Source organism: Clinocottus analis, unplaced genomic scaffold (assembly GCF_023055335.1).
Source record: "Clinocottus analis isolate CAN_PGR_092001 unplaced genomic scaffold, fCliAna1.0.p SCAF_22, whole genome shotgun sequence".
NCBI lineage: Eukaryota > Metazoa > Chordata > Actinopteri > Perciformes > Cottidae > Clinocottus > Clinocottus analis.
The window spans coordinates 9,244,127-9,258,600 of record NW_027175954.1 but is presented as its reverse complement, the minus strand read 5'-3'; the positions used below and the strand labels follow the sequence as shown (position 1 = coordinate 9,258,600).

Below are 14,474 nucleotides of genomic sequence, written 5' to 3'. Positions count from 1 at the left end.
ACAGGGAAATGTAGTTGTTCTTGGCTATATTTTTGTTCTTCGCACTCCTCTTGTGACTTCTAGTGCTTTGTATGACACACTGAATGAACGGTTTGTGACAGCAGAAAGCAGGGTAGACATCTGCAGATCTTGTCTCCTCTGCTGGAGAGGTGAAGCAACGAGAGATCGAGAGAGATCGAGAGAAAGAGAGAGAGAGAGAGAGAGAGAGAGAGAGAGAGAGAGAGAGAGAGAGAGAGAGAGAGAGAGAGAGAGAGAGAGAGAGAGAGAGAGAGTGAAGAAGAGGAAAGTAGCAGCTGGCGTGTTTCCTTGGTTGTGATCGTTGTTGCTTCTATTTTAGGGACCATTCAGGAAGTGATCTGCAGACAGGCTGCTAACGGAGTATTCAGCTCAACCAAACACAACTCAACTCATCATGAACCAAAACAAGCTCGACTGAACAGGGAGACAGAGTAACCATCTGTTTTACACCTCCATTTGTTCTCGTCTACTTTTGACTTTTGTGAACTTGGTTAAGCAGTGCCGCAACACAAGCTGCATAAGACACAGACCACGTATCGTATTTAAACCAGTTTTAGTGAGCGTGAGATGTCTGTTATCCCTTGCTGGACATATTTGACCATTTCTCCCCAGACCCACATGGGCCATTTTGTTAGATGGGTAAGGTATGTTTTGCTGCATCTAGACGTTTTGCTGCATCTCGACGACCCTGTTTTTCTGCAAGGTGCTTCTGTCTGCTACTACAATCTTGGTGACATGCGGACGATCATATATAACAAAAAAAATCGCAACCACCTCTTCAATTCAGGTTCCACTTCCATTATCAACTGCATCCCTGTCCTTCTCATCTCAAGATGACATCCGAAAGTTGGAGTAAGTGTGGAGTAAGATTTCTTGAATTATTGTTTCAAAAGGCCAAGAACGAAGCACTATGCTCAACAACGGCGACAAGACAGTGTATTTCCAAAGCTGCAATTTAACGAACACCACAAATTCATTCATTGGGGCCTGTGTGAGGTCAAATAAATCAGCTGACACCGATAGCATCCATCCCAGAGCTTTTTTTCCCCAGCCAGATGTGTTGGCATCAGGTGTAGTTTCAGGCAATCAGACCACGAGTGTCATATTTGTTGGTCCCACTGCTACAGACTTCTAGTCTAAAATCACCCGCTATAAATCAGTTAGCAGACTGTGGCATAGCAACTATGTCGACCATAACCGTCTGACCACACAGTTTATATCCTCCCTCACACCATCCTGCTCTGGCCCACTGTGTCCTCGCTCCATCTTTTCCTCCGTATTGCCCTCTGCAGTACTATCAGATAATGTGGGTTTCTTTTCTTCGTTTTTTTCCCTCTCCTGCACTGCAGCCACCGTGGCACAATTACCCCGGCTGCTGCACTAATGGCTATTGATGCAGCTGAGGGCCCCACACACACACTTGCACACGCAAACATTCATAAAAAATTCATGACACTGGCTCAATAGGAAGGTGCGGGGGGTTTGGCCAGCACTAGAAAGAACAACAAATGTCATTTAACAAAGGAGGGAAGAGGCAGATAACGGTCTCGACATCTGAGAATACAGATGTATGTGTGTGTGTGCACTAATTATGAAGAATCATCAGGTTAAGTTCAAACAGACCCGTTACCTGTGGTTTAATAGAGTGTGTGTGTGTGTGTGTGTGTGTGTGTGTGTGTGTGTGTGTGTGTGTGTGTGTGTACAGATCGGTGGGTATACAGTAACAGCCTGAGTATATGTGCCTGTGTGTGTTGTTGGAGTCCGTGTGGTAGGTAATTCCCTCTTAGTGCTAGATTTCTCCCTGCCACCGACTTGCGCTGAGAGAGCTTTAGAGCGCTAAGCCTGCTAGGTGAGACTGAACCAGGGATCACTGGAGACAAGGGGCAAGAGATGTAGGTAGGGATGAGAGCGAGAGAGAAATAAAAAAGCACAGGTGGGCTGTGAATGATCAAGGGAAAGTAGGGAGGGAAGGTTACAAAGAGGAGGTCAAATGGAGGTAGGTTGCTGTTTAACGGGTGGGTGTACACATAAAGAGGAAAGGAGGAAGGATGGAGGAGGATCATATTATCTGGATGGTAACAGGAAGGGCACCAGGTTGTTGCCTGGCACTAGTAGTAAAAGGAGGTGATATTTCCTCAGTAGTATTACCTGAATAACTGTAGGTGCATACAGGAGTCATGTTGATGAGGGGTGCATGACTTCTGTTCAAAGGAGATTCACACTAAACAAAATCTATGTTTCCAAAAAAAGATTTAGTCTTAGCAGAAAGATTAGTCACACAGATCATTAGAGCTTGAAATTATTGTTTCCCCATTAAAACACAACAACTCATCACTATAACCAGTGGTGGTAAAATACTATGTATATATGCTCAAGTACCGTACTTACGTATAATATTCATATACTTCAAATGAGTATTTCCTTTACCATATTCTGCTACTTTACACTTCTACTCCACACATTTCAGAGGGATGTATTGTACTTTTTACTTATTCTTTTGACAGCTGTAGTTACCAGTGACAGGATGAGCCGGGAATGAAACCACCAACTTTGTGGTTAAAGGACAACACACTCTAATACGTCTTGTGTAGCAGTCAGAGGGTCCATGATGTAAGATTATTCAATAATTCCCAACGAAAGCAAAAATTAAGTGAAGTGTTGAGTAAAGTGTCACTCTTTGTAAAACGTTGTTACCCATTGCTGCATCAGTGAACAATCTAATAATGTAATAATATATCACTGACAGGGGATTTTGTTTTCTGCAGAAGAGTACTTTCATTACAGTTTGATGATAATACTTCTATACTTTAGCTTTCATTTAAGTACAGTATCTGAATACTTCTTTCACCATTGAGTATAACTTGACAGTGAAGATGAGTTTGTACTGATGTGTGTCTTCTGGACATTGTCTGGTAAACAATAAATCACATGCGAGTGGGAAAAACAGCAATAGGAGTGTTGGATCCATAGTACACAGCATGTAAAGGGAATAATGCTTACAACATTGGTACAACTTGATTAAAAAAGTACTAAACAAGTTATTACAACTTTAGTTGTAATGTTATAACAATTACCCTTGCAAGACAACACCACAATTACAATGAGGTGTCAGCTAAAATGATTAAACCAAGACCCTTTTTAAAAGGTTAACATGGTACATTTCATAGGTTTTTTTTCAGTAATCTTGCAAACAAGCAAACACGCAAACAAACCAAACTTTAAACTGAACATTCTCGGTGGATGTAATAAATTCACAAATTCACTGGTCCCCTTCATTATTTTAGGAGACAAACTGAGTTTCGAGACAGAAGAAAAGTCTCTAAAGGTTGGTTGTTTCTAGGCCAGAGGAAGCTAAACCACCGGAACCAGAACTTGGTTGGTGGCAACGTCCGATGTCCCACAGTGGACGAGGTCTGAGCTAAGGTTGGCTAACTACCACTTGCTGCCACTTGAGTGCAACTTTGAGCAGACATGCAAACATATAAACACACATTGGGTGGTCACACATCTGCTGTAGACACACATGTTCCTGCCAAGTACAACGTTTTGCATACTCTTGTGTATGTTACACTGTGTGTGAATGCATCTACTGAGACATACTATTCTCTTTTCTATCCTTCATACAAAGGTTGTGCAGGGAAATACGTTTTCTTTTTGTACAGAACAGTGGGTGGTCAACTTCTGGACTGGACCTGGGTCATTAGTTCAGAAAGCCTCCTTGGTTGTAGAACAGTTTCCGAGTCGGTGATCACTTACCTCACAAAGTGCTGATACTCAAGAAAAAATAAAACAACCACAGCCACTTGGCTGATTCTGATTCAGCTCGGTGGTGGTGTATGTGGTATACAAATCCAATGAACATGTCATATGCTACATGTTAGAAGATGAAACAGAACTGTTCACAACATTCAGTCATGAGCAAAAAAACATGTAATATCTACATGCACAAAACATGTACTTTACTCTCACATTGATGAGGAATGCAACGCACATATGCACATTAGCTCTAACGACTCAGGCGTCTCTGATAACAAGCTCATCTATATTTTACAGTTTGTGTGTGAGTACATTAGGGGTGAATAGAACAAAGATGGGTTCTCATCATTCACATTGAAGAAATCTGTTATTCAACTGTCTGTTCCGTGTTTCAGTAAATAAAAAAGTATATTAGCCAATATACCATTCTCACAAGAGAACTTTCAAATACCTATATTGGCCTCAGAAATCTAGTATTAATCGGGCTATAGTCGCTTGACTGTGTGTTGTATCGTACGAAGGGCGTAAACTAAGGATTATATTCATTATGTATTACTCTGCAGATACTTTTTTATTTAAATTATTATTATTATTTAGTAATATATATAACAAAAATATAACTGAAAACTAAGATTTATTTTCAATATTTCTGCTTTAAAAAGACTGAAACAATTGTGATCATCACAATGGTTTGTGATGGGGGTTTTGACCTGGCAGCCATGTTGAAAACGGTCAACTGACTGTAGCAAACCTTTTCATTTCACAGCTAAACAATACACTAAAAACCAAAACATTTGAGGCAAGAAAAAGTCCATCTAGTTTGACAGTTTGATTTGAGTTCACAAGCTTCGCAGGCAGTTCAGTTACCAAATGTAGCTTTAGGGAAGAAAATACAACACAATTGTCAGGAGGTGAGATGACTAAAAAAGCCTGTGAAAGTAGTTGAGCAAATATTTAAGGACTGAAACCTGAACCCGGTCTTCTGCCATACCCTGTTAAACCATTACTGATTACAACCTTCATAACAGGTATGCTTGTAAGTATGTGAGAGCATAACAGAATATTATGTAATATTAGTGTGATTAGTTTTGAGCTTTATCTAAAAGATATCTACTTCACTTTAAATGATTCGAACGTACATAAATACGTATAGATATACGGAGGGAATACTGCATCCTCGCTTATTCAAGGGTCTGTGCCGAACGTGTGTGTGTTCCTGTAGAACATGTGAACAAGCGTGGGTGGAAGGGAATGTGGTCGCAGCCGCCGCAAATCCAATACATCCAGAGTTTGTGGCATGTGTGTAGGGACTAAGGATTAAGAGCGATAAGAAGCACTAATAAGTAAGAAGTGACACTGAATTGATTAAAGTGCACATGAAAACAGAAAAGATAAAAGAGTTTGAAAGACACAGTTCAAAAAGCAAGCCAGTGACAATACGCACGTAATGAGTTAAAAACAGCATGCCTGTGACGTCACGGGTGCCTGTCGACGTCACACTCTGCGTGTGTGCGTGTACGTAATGGTGAGTGTGAGCTCTATGCCAGCTCAGTGGTTTAAATATAGCACTTGGGCAAAAGTCCCAGTTGATATCAACAATGCTATAGCCACTAGGACCCATCTACACTATATTAGCGCTGAAACCAGAGAAGTGGTGAACAGAGGGAGGGAGGGAGGAAGGGAGAAGGAAGGCCTCGAATTCATGAAAACTCAGCCGCCCACACTCCGGCCTCTACTGCCAAGAGTTGAGCAGGACAACAGTGTGTGTGTGTGTGTGTGTGTGTGTGTGTGTGTGTGTGTGTGTGTGTGTGTGTGTGTGTGTGTGTGTGTGTGTGTGTGTGTGTGTGTGTGTGTGTGTGTGTGTGTGTGTGTGTGTGTGTGTGTGTGTGTGTGTGTGTGTGTGAGTGTGTGACATTCCTCTGTGAGGTGGATGCCAAGGAGCGAGCAGAGCTGAAGACAGACTGTCCTGAGCTACTGTGTTTTAGTGGAACTAACGAGCCCCTCACTGTGCACCTCGGCCTCGCAGCTGTAAACTTGTTAGCGATTAGGTAATCAGATCCGACTGGATGTTTTTTCAGAAAGTACAGGTCACAATTCTGTTTTTAAGAACAATCGTGGCCCGTTGGTTTGGAGACACGTGCCTGTAACTGAAAAGGTCACGAGTTTGATCTTCACCTACAGTAAACAAAAAAAAACTGCCTGCTTCCAAAGGCACACTGAAAACATGACAGCTTACTGGTGAACAGGTTGTGTAATTTGACTGTTCCCTTAGATATCTAGCCAAAAGTTGACAACTTCATATCATGTTAAGATATTGAATACAGACACAATTATATTTGACAGCAGAACATTTTTCATTGATAGAAAACATCGACAAATGTCAGATTTTGGTGTCACTCACTCAGTATCAACATGCTATTTCCATTTTTAGACTCAAAATTCTGTACCGCATTTATCCACCAAATAAAAGAAATAAAAATGACAAAAATACACACAGATCTTTCCAACAACAATGATCTCAACAAGCCTGAATGCTCATTTACATTTACCTCTAAAGCTGTTGAACTGCTCTTTCTTGTGCCAAAAGAAAACAATCAATTTATGGAAAGGACAATGTGATGTCCCCCACTTAAATGTGGTCTAACAAACACATCGGTGCACCAATACTGTCTTGGCATTTAACACCATTTTGATCGGTAGTGCAGCATCTGATTTCTCCTGTTGATTGCACTACAGCGACATCTGAAGAATGAACTAAATCTTACTGAAAAGGAAAAAATTACTGAGCCCTTCATCGGCATGCTTTGTATATTTTTCACTTTCAACAATGTCTAACAAAATCTTGAGACTTACAGAAGACAACACATGCAACCCAAGTTGATCAATCCCAAAGACCCCTGTGACGCACATTTTGCTTTCGACGCACATTCGCAAGGGTCTGTGTGGACCTGTGTGAATACATGTATGTGCTGTTTAAGACCATGTGGCATGTACATGCTGGCTGCACAGCTGTTTATAAAGACACCAAATGGAGTACGAGCAGACATGTCCGCATGCACGTCCGTCCTGCTGTATATTTGGTCATTAAACAGGACTCATCGTGTTCATTTTCAGGTTTCCTATTTGTATATTGGGTTTCTCGTAGAAACAAAAAAAAACCTCTTTGTCTATCTGAAAATGCCTGTATTCATTCTCTTTCTAAAACGCTCTGATTTATTACCTGGCTCTTTCAGCCGCCATCCCAAAAAAGCCCAGTCTGCTCTGATTAACTTGCAAAAAGAATATAATACACCATTGCAAAGGTAGTTCTCAAACTATGGGTGGAGGTACCCAAAATGGGGGCAGGATATTCCAATGAGTCTGCAAGTGACAGAGGAGAGGATCCAAATCTAAATGAGTTATTGAACCATGTGTATTCTGATCGAGGCAGCCCACATAAAACTCACTGGGTTGTCTTCTTTCAGTTTGTGGGTTGGTATAGGCCATTCAGACACCCAAATGTGCACAAGGACTGAAAAAGAGAGACATTTCATAATGTGTCCCCTTTAAGGAGTATGCGCCTATTATGACATTAATATTTTAGCTTTATAACCAGTGACAGTGGAAACTGACACTTGATTCGGTTTTGCCCCAAAGAGGAGTTAATAATTATGTCGTAAACATAATTAGTAAGGTTATATTAGTTCGGTGACGATGAATCTAGTGTTGATGTGGAAGCCACAGTTGAGGACCACTTTATAGGTATGAGGTTTATGTGTGAGCGCACGTGCGATGAACACTGAGCTAATAACACACCTTCAATATCCCCCGAGGAACTGTAATTATCGGCTTTTACAATGTGCCTGCAAGTTGGACACCGCCTGTTGGCTTCCAAACCGTTATATCACACATGTTGTCCATCACAATAACTGACAGCATATGTCAAACAACTCATCCGGAGTATAGACAGTAGTGAAGAAGTTCTTAATATGTAAATTAATCATTGACTATCCCAGTGCAATATTGTCATAAATGCTTTCTGGCAGAAAGCAGAGACGTGGCGTGTTGTTTCGCGAGCAAGCATCTCATTATCAGACAATTACAAGTTTGTGAGTGTCCATCTTGTGAAAGTGAATACCAGCAATGATTGAGTACGACCTCACTATCTGTGGGATTATCCCACCCAAGCATGGATCCTTTATCTGTACTGCTTTGACTGGTTTGTAGTTGCTCAAATGCTGTTTAAATGACGTCAAGGAAATAGTGGGAAAGCCAGAACAGGCTCCCAGTGTCTTCTTTTCCTTTCTCAATAATAGTTAGCCTATAAACACAAACACACGCTTTCCATAATTATAGGCTTGCCCCTACCACAATGTGGGTGTGTCTGAGAACCATTAGACCAAAGTGCAGTGGGATGCATATGGCAATACCGCTGAAGAATATCACACTAAGACCGTGTGTGGACCATGGAGGTACATCTCTATTATTTCCACTATTAGCTACAATCTGCCAAAGCTGAGTAACCAATTTGTCAAACATTGTCTTGCTGCTTTTATCTTTCATGTATTGATTTTCTTCCATTTACTTTTTGTACATTGTAAACATTCCTGACATTCTTTAAACTGATAATTACCACATTAACACTGCCAACTAACCATTACAGCAGCACACACAGTTCACAACCAGGGAGTATTTTTTGTCACTTTAGCCACATTTTGTGAGGTTTACCTGTACACCTAAATCATGCGAGCATATTTGCTATCTTTTTGGTGTCTTTGAAATTGCCTTCAAAACACACCTACTGAGCACAGTTCACTTCTAAAAACAGTCTGTAACGTTACCCCTGCAGATTGTGGGGTGCATTGTGGTTGTGATGTGGAGTTACATTAACAGCATACTTGGCTTTCCTAGAATGCTTGCTTCTGTAGTGACTACATACAGCCATCTAGCTGCAGCTCTGTTCCTCAGAGGAAAAACGGGAGGGATAGCAGACTTTTCTCTCGCCTCCTTTTATCCTCTTAGCAATTCATGCTCAAACAAAAAATAAAAAAATGTAGCATAAAAAGGGTACTAACATGGAGATCTGTGCAATTCGGCTATTGAATGTTGTGTGTATGTATTTGAGGTGACACCCTCAGTGGCTGGGAGAGGAGTAAAGAGAGACAGTGCAGAGAGATGCCACTGTGTCTTTAAGCAGTAATCCCTCCATTCTCTGAGCATTTGTTGCCGGCCATCTAATGGGCGGTTCAGTTTAATGTCCACAAGGACCACTGGGAGGTCCTGCACTATTAAAACCACTGCTGCTCTCTCAAGCTGTAGCTGGCTTGCGTGGCTCCTCAATAACGACTGGGGCCGTCTCCGAAATCAAAGACGTTCTGACTTTGCATTTCAAAAAGAAGAGGAACTGGGCTCATTGCAGCGACAAAAGGGGCAACAATGTTGACATTCCCGATGTATCCTTTGGTCTTTTCTAAAGAAAACTGGGGCTTGCTCACAAGAGATGCTCCGTGGCAAATTGCAGTTTGGCGGTGTCTTTACACAACGACAGTGAAACATCAGGATGTTTTCTTTGTAAATCTCACAATTCAATCATAGAAACATCTGATCTGCAGACCTGTTCAGAGACTAACCACAGTCCTCATAGGACCGCCGTGAGAAACTGAACAATCCTCCATATGTACACTGCCCCCTACCAACAGGAAATCACTGTAGCATTCATATAAAATCTACTGTGAGTTATTAGACGCTATTGGACTTGCAATATGTATATTTACTAGAGCATTGCTGCATTATTATACAAGGACATGCAGTTTTGTGGTTGAAGTAGAGCCTCCCTGTGAAATGTGTCAAGTGATGGCTGTGATATTAAGGGGAGCCTAGAGAGTCAATTATGAATGAATATCCAAAAGTTACTTACAGTGTGGAAATGTTCTGTAACTATGTGGCAGCCATCTGAAGTACATATTTTTGTAAAGTCTGATGACAGGGTACTTTCAGTGAGTGGGTGGCTGTGATAAGGTGTTTGCAACACTGTGTGGAGTGGCTGTTGATTTTGAGAGTGTGTTACAAAGGTTACAAAACAGGCTGGAGTATAAGCTGCTACTGCTGAGCGCAGGGAAGCAATGTTGCAACGTCAACGCTGCCTTTTCTTGCGGAACAATTTGCACCCAATAGCAAAGAACAAGAAAGGAGAAGTTGCTTTTCTTGTATACAACAAAAAACATGCTGCCATCTTCCAGAAGTTAGTTAGAAGTTGCAGAGGTGAAAATCTAAACTTGACAATTAGCAGTGCTTTCCAAATGTGCAGCCTACTTTTGAGCAAAAGCAGCACTGATCTTGCTAAAGATCAAATATCAGCTGTCAGGCTTGTCCTTTCCAAAATCCTGCAGCATTCAAGCCCTAGCAGCCTTTTTTTTCAGCGAGAGCTGGATTTCTTTGTCAACAAAGACACTCTGGTTTCAAAAAGTGTGTGTGTGTGTGTGTGTGTTTCCAAAGCAATTGCCAAGCGCTCAGTCAACGTGTTTTCAACAAGTTTTCACAGTGGTGAACAAGTAGTAGGATACGAGTGCAGCTCGCAGCTTGATGGGGGTCCAATCATTTGTGGACAGAGAGATGGAGGGTAAAATGAAAGACAGAGTGTATGCCGTGTTTATGTGCGAGTGGAGGGTGTCTTGGGGCAGTCTCGGCCGGGGTTTAGAGCTCGTCCTTACCGCTATCAACGTGTTATTCCTCTGTTCGGTGGAGGAGGCAGAGTCCAGGTCCTGCTGCTTGCTCTGCGGCTGCTTGCTGCTGCCGCCGGCCGACTTCTTGGCCCTCTGCTCCAGACTCCGCTGGTACAGGCTGACCGTCTCCCTGCGCTCGATCTCCAGCTGCTCGGCGTGCGCTTGCTGGTACCTGTTCTCGCAGTTGACGTGGTGTCTCCGGCAGCCCTCTATCCGCTGCCTCAGCCTCTCCACCACCGTGCTGTGCTTAGGTATGCCCACCGCCCCGGCGGGCACCACGCTCCCGGCGGCCGGGTTCATGCTGTTGTTGATGCAGATACTGCCGTTGGGTCCGGCAGCGGGGGAGGCGAAGTCCCCCATCACTAGGCCGAGTGGCTGCTATTTTGGAAGAACTTTTCTTCCCCCGTCAAAGCTCACCGCCACCACCGCCACCTTCTCCTCCTCCGGCCACCTTCTCCTCCACCTCCAGCGCCTAGCGTCCTCTTTTTCTCCCCCTCTCTGTTCTCCCCTCCGGTGAAGGGTCCCGAAAAGCCGGACAGAGGACGGGGAGATACGACCGGCAACAACCGCCGAAGCGAGCAACTAATCTGGACGGTTTAAAGGGCTTGGAGCCCGGTAGTCATCTTGTGAGGGGTTCGCAAGTGACCGTTTCTTTTTTCCCCCTCCTCGGCACTGTTTCACCAAGAACACCCAGCCAGGGTGAGACGAGAGCCAGCCCCGAACCGTAGTATTCAACAGTAAAGCCGCTGCCACGCCGCTAACAACAACTCCACGAGAGAGAGAGAGAGAGAGAGAGAAAAAAAAAACAATACCGTGAAGGTATGGACGTTAGCAGGCACTCAACGGTCGCATACACACAACCGGTCCCACGGTGGAGCGGCGGCGGCGGCAGCAGCAACAGTCCACAAGCCGTTTCACGGTGTTGTCCTTTGAGAAAAAGTTTTGCTGCCTGAACCGAACGGGCTCCGGAGTTTCCCAGTGAACTTGCATCTCATATGGTTTTGGTTTGAAAGAAATCCCGGGGAAGATGTTGTTGAGTTGGTGCGGGGGGTGGTGGGGGTGTGTGTATGTGTGTGGTGGGGGGGCACAAGCGCCCTCGGTAGTCCGGTTGTGAGGCAACTAGAGTAGCCCAGATGGCGCAAAACGCGGATATGGGAAGCAGTGGCGGAAGTCTGTAGTCACTGGCTGCCGCTTGCCACCATCACAATAATCAGGTCCGCTTCTCCACCATGCCAGCGGAGTGATATCAGGACAGGAGTTGAGTAAAAACCAGCTAGAGGCTGTGAGGAGCCCGCTGATGGTACTCAGAAAACCCGGACTGGAGTACGTAGAGTGTCCCCGTAAAGGACCGGACTGAGCCCATCGAGAATCAGTGTTGTAACGTAGAAGGCCTAATAAAAGATGACAGGCCTTTTTTTTGTGTCCGTCTCTTTCCCTCTCGGTCTGTTTTCCTCTCCAACCCCGAGCCGAAAAGTATCGATGCCATTGGTGTAAATAAATCAACTGGCAAGTCAGTAATTGAGCTAATTTCTTCATTACCACGTTTCAAACATGGTTATAACTTCAAAGGTATAACCTCCATATTTAACATAAAGGCATACAGAGGTGCATAAATAGGCCCAATTAGTAAAACCTTCGTTATAGTACAAATAAAATAATGGACATCATAACATCACCACCAGAGTGGTCCGGCCAGGAAATAGGGCCTGACCACAGTGATGTAGATCAGGGCAAACCTCTTACAGTGGTAACTTGCATATTCTGCAGCAGAATATTGTGCCCCTTTTGGTCCAGGTCATCCCATACTCACCACGTGGACCCCCCAGCTCAACACAACCATGAGAACCATAACCGGGACAATTCGATTAACACCACTCCCCTGGCTCCCTGTCTTATCAAACATAGCCCCTCCACATATCCAGCGAGCAGCGTTCATTCAAAGGATACTTCGAAATTTCAAAGACTATCCCAACCTACCAATCCATACAGACATTTACAACCCACCCACTGCTCGACTTCCATCCAGACGACCAATCTGGAAGAACCCCCCACCAGCTGACTTCACCATCCAATCAGCTTGGAGAAACGAATGGGAGTCCAAGGAGGTCCCAAACAAACATCTGGTGTCAGACCCCAACAAACAGGTCTCTGGCACCAACCTCCCAAGGAGACAGTGGTCTCCGCTCAATCGTTTCTGGACTGGACATGGCCCCTGCTTAGTTAGCCTTCACAAATGGGGCAGTCGCTCAAGCCCATTGTGTGCTTGTGGAGAGGAGCAGACTATGGAGCACATCATAGAAGTTTGTCCTCGCCAAAGACTGAAAGGAGGATTAGTCACCCTCCATACAGTTGACCAGGAGGCAACTGCTTGGCTTGAGGACTTTGCATTCGCTAAATAAATACAAAAAAGTGGTAACTGACCAAAGGATACAAATTGTTCTGCTCAATGTCCTACTATATTAATGCAGTTATTAAAGACCAGATACTGAACACAATTAACCTTCTTTAATATTTTCAATTAGAACATTTTTGTGGCAAAGTGTTATACAGAACACAATAGTGCTCCCATCTATACAATAGAAGCACATTTAAACTATCCATGATACCATATATGATATTACAGTTATTTACAGGTTGCTTTGATACTATTACACATTTTGGGTTAAGTAGTGAAGTGTCAAACTGGTGTTCTTGTTTTATTCTGCTCTGTAGCACTTTGAGATTGCTAAAATATAAAGTGCAAGACAAATAAAATGTATTATTATTATTATTATTATTATTATTATTATTATTATTATAGAAAACACACCAGCTACCTTTACTTGATGAACCCGTCACACACACTTTATACAGAAAATACATTACAATTCTGACATTGAATGAGTGGAGTGACGTTTGGGAGGTTCACTGTCAAAATGTATTATTATTATTATCATAGTTATTAATTGTATTGTTATTATTATTGCTATTAACCCAGTAGTTAATAGGAATGTTTTTAAAATCCAGTGCAGAGTGCATGTTACAATCACCACTATAAACCACCTGAGGTCATACTTATTCAGATCCTTTCTCAGAATTGAGATAACCTTTGCCAAATTATGAAATCACTCACCAAAAAAGTTACTGTGAAGATTTCAGATGAAACATTTCAGTATGGAAACATTGTTGTTGGCGAACCACTACAAAATTAATTTAAGACAGATCAACTTAAGCATGGCCTCCCTATGATGTGAGCTGATGTTGGCCTGGTCATTGTTTGGGTGTGTTGCAAGGCTTGACAAAATACATATTGCATAATATGCTATACCTAGCAGGTTATTAACACATATATAAATTGCCGGGGGCATGAGCCTTCCTACAGTAATACAATAATAAGGAACGGTATAGAACCAATGTGCTTTAATAATACTCCATAATGAGGCACAATAAAAAGAAACAGAATGTTGTTTCTATTTCAAATAAGGGCCCTCAAATACAATGTCCTGGTTTCTCTTTGTGACAACCGTGTTATTCTCGTCTTATCAACTTTCAGGATCTATTACTTTAATGATTCAACTTGGCTCTTCAATACAATGAAAACAGATGACGTGATGATTTATTGTAATATAAAATTATGTTGTGAATCACATCCTTTTACAGTGTATGATCACTTCTCTTTTTAGTGACTAATTCACCACCAAATAATGATCACAGGCATGCACGCACACTCATGCGCACACAAACAGACAACATTGGGGATCTTAACCTCTCAAACATATTTCCCTCTCTCATGATTTTTTATTTGCCATGTCATGTGGAATTTCTGAGTTCTACCCTATACTGTTCAAGCCATATGTGCTTGTTGCTTTCTGACCATCCCAGCAATACACTCATGTACTCAAACGCCTCTCTCCCTCCCCCCTCTTCACACACAACACACACAGACATAAACAAACAGACATGAACCTGCACACTCAACGTGCACACAATCTGTATTGCAATTTCATGGATAGCATGTGT

General features: G+C 42.7%; 1 protein-coding gene across 2 annotated transcripts in view; it reads right to left on the bottom strand.

The window, feature by feature from the left end:
• maml3 (mastermind-like transcriptional coactivator 3) overlaps positions 1 to 11,717 on the bottom strand; it is a 95,717-nt gene extending 84,000 nt beyond the window's left edge. For both annotated transcript variants that reach the window (XM_068588752.1, XM_068588751.1), the window contains exon 1: positions 10,464 to 11,717. In XM_068588752.1, the coding sequence (XP_068444853.1) occupies positions 10,464 to 10,835 (372 nt within the window). In that variant the 5' untranslated portion in view covers positions 10,836 to 11,717. The remainder of the gene's footprint in view (positions 1 to 10,463) is intronic.
• Between the last annotated feature and the right edge of the window lie 2,757 nt (positions 11,718 to 14,474).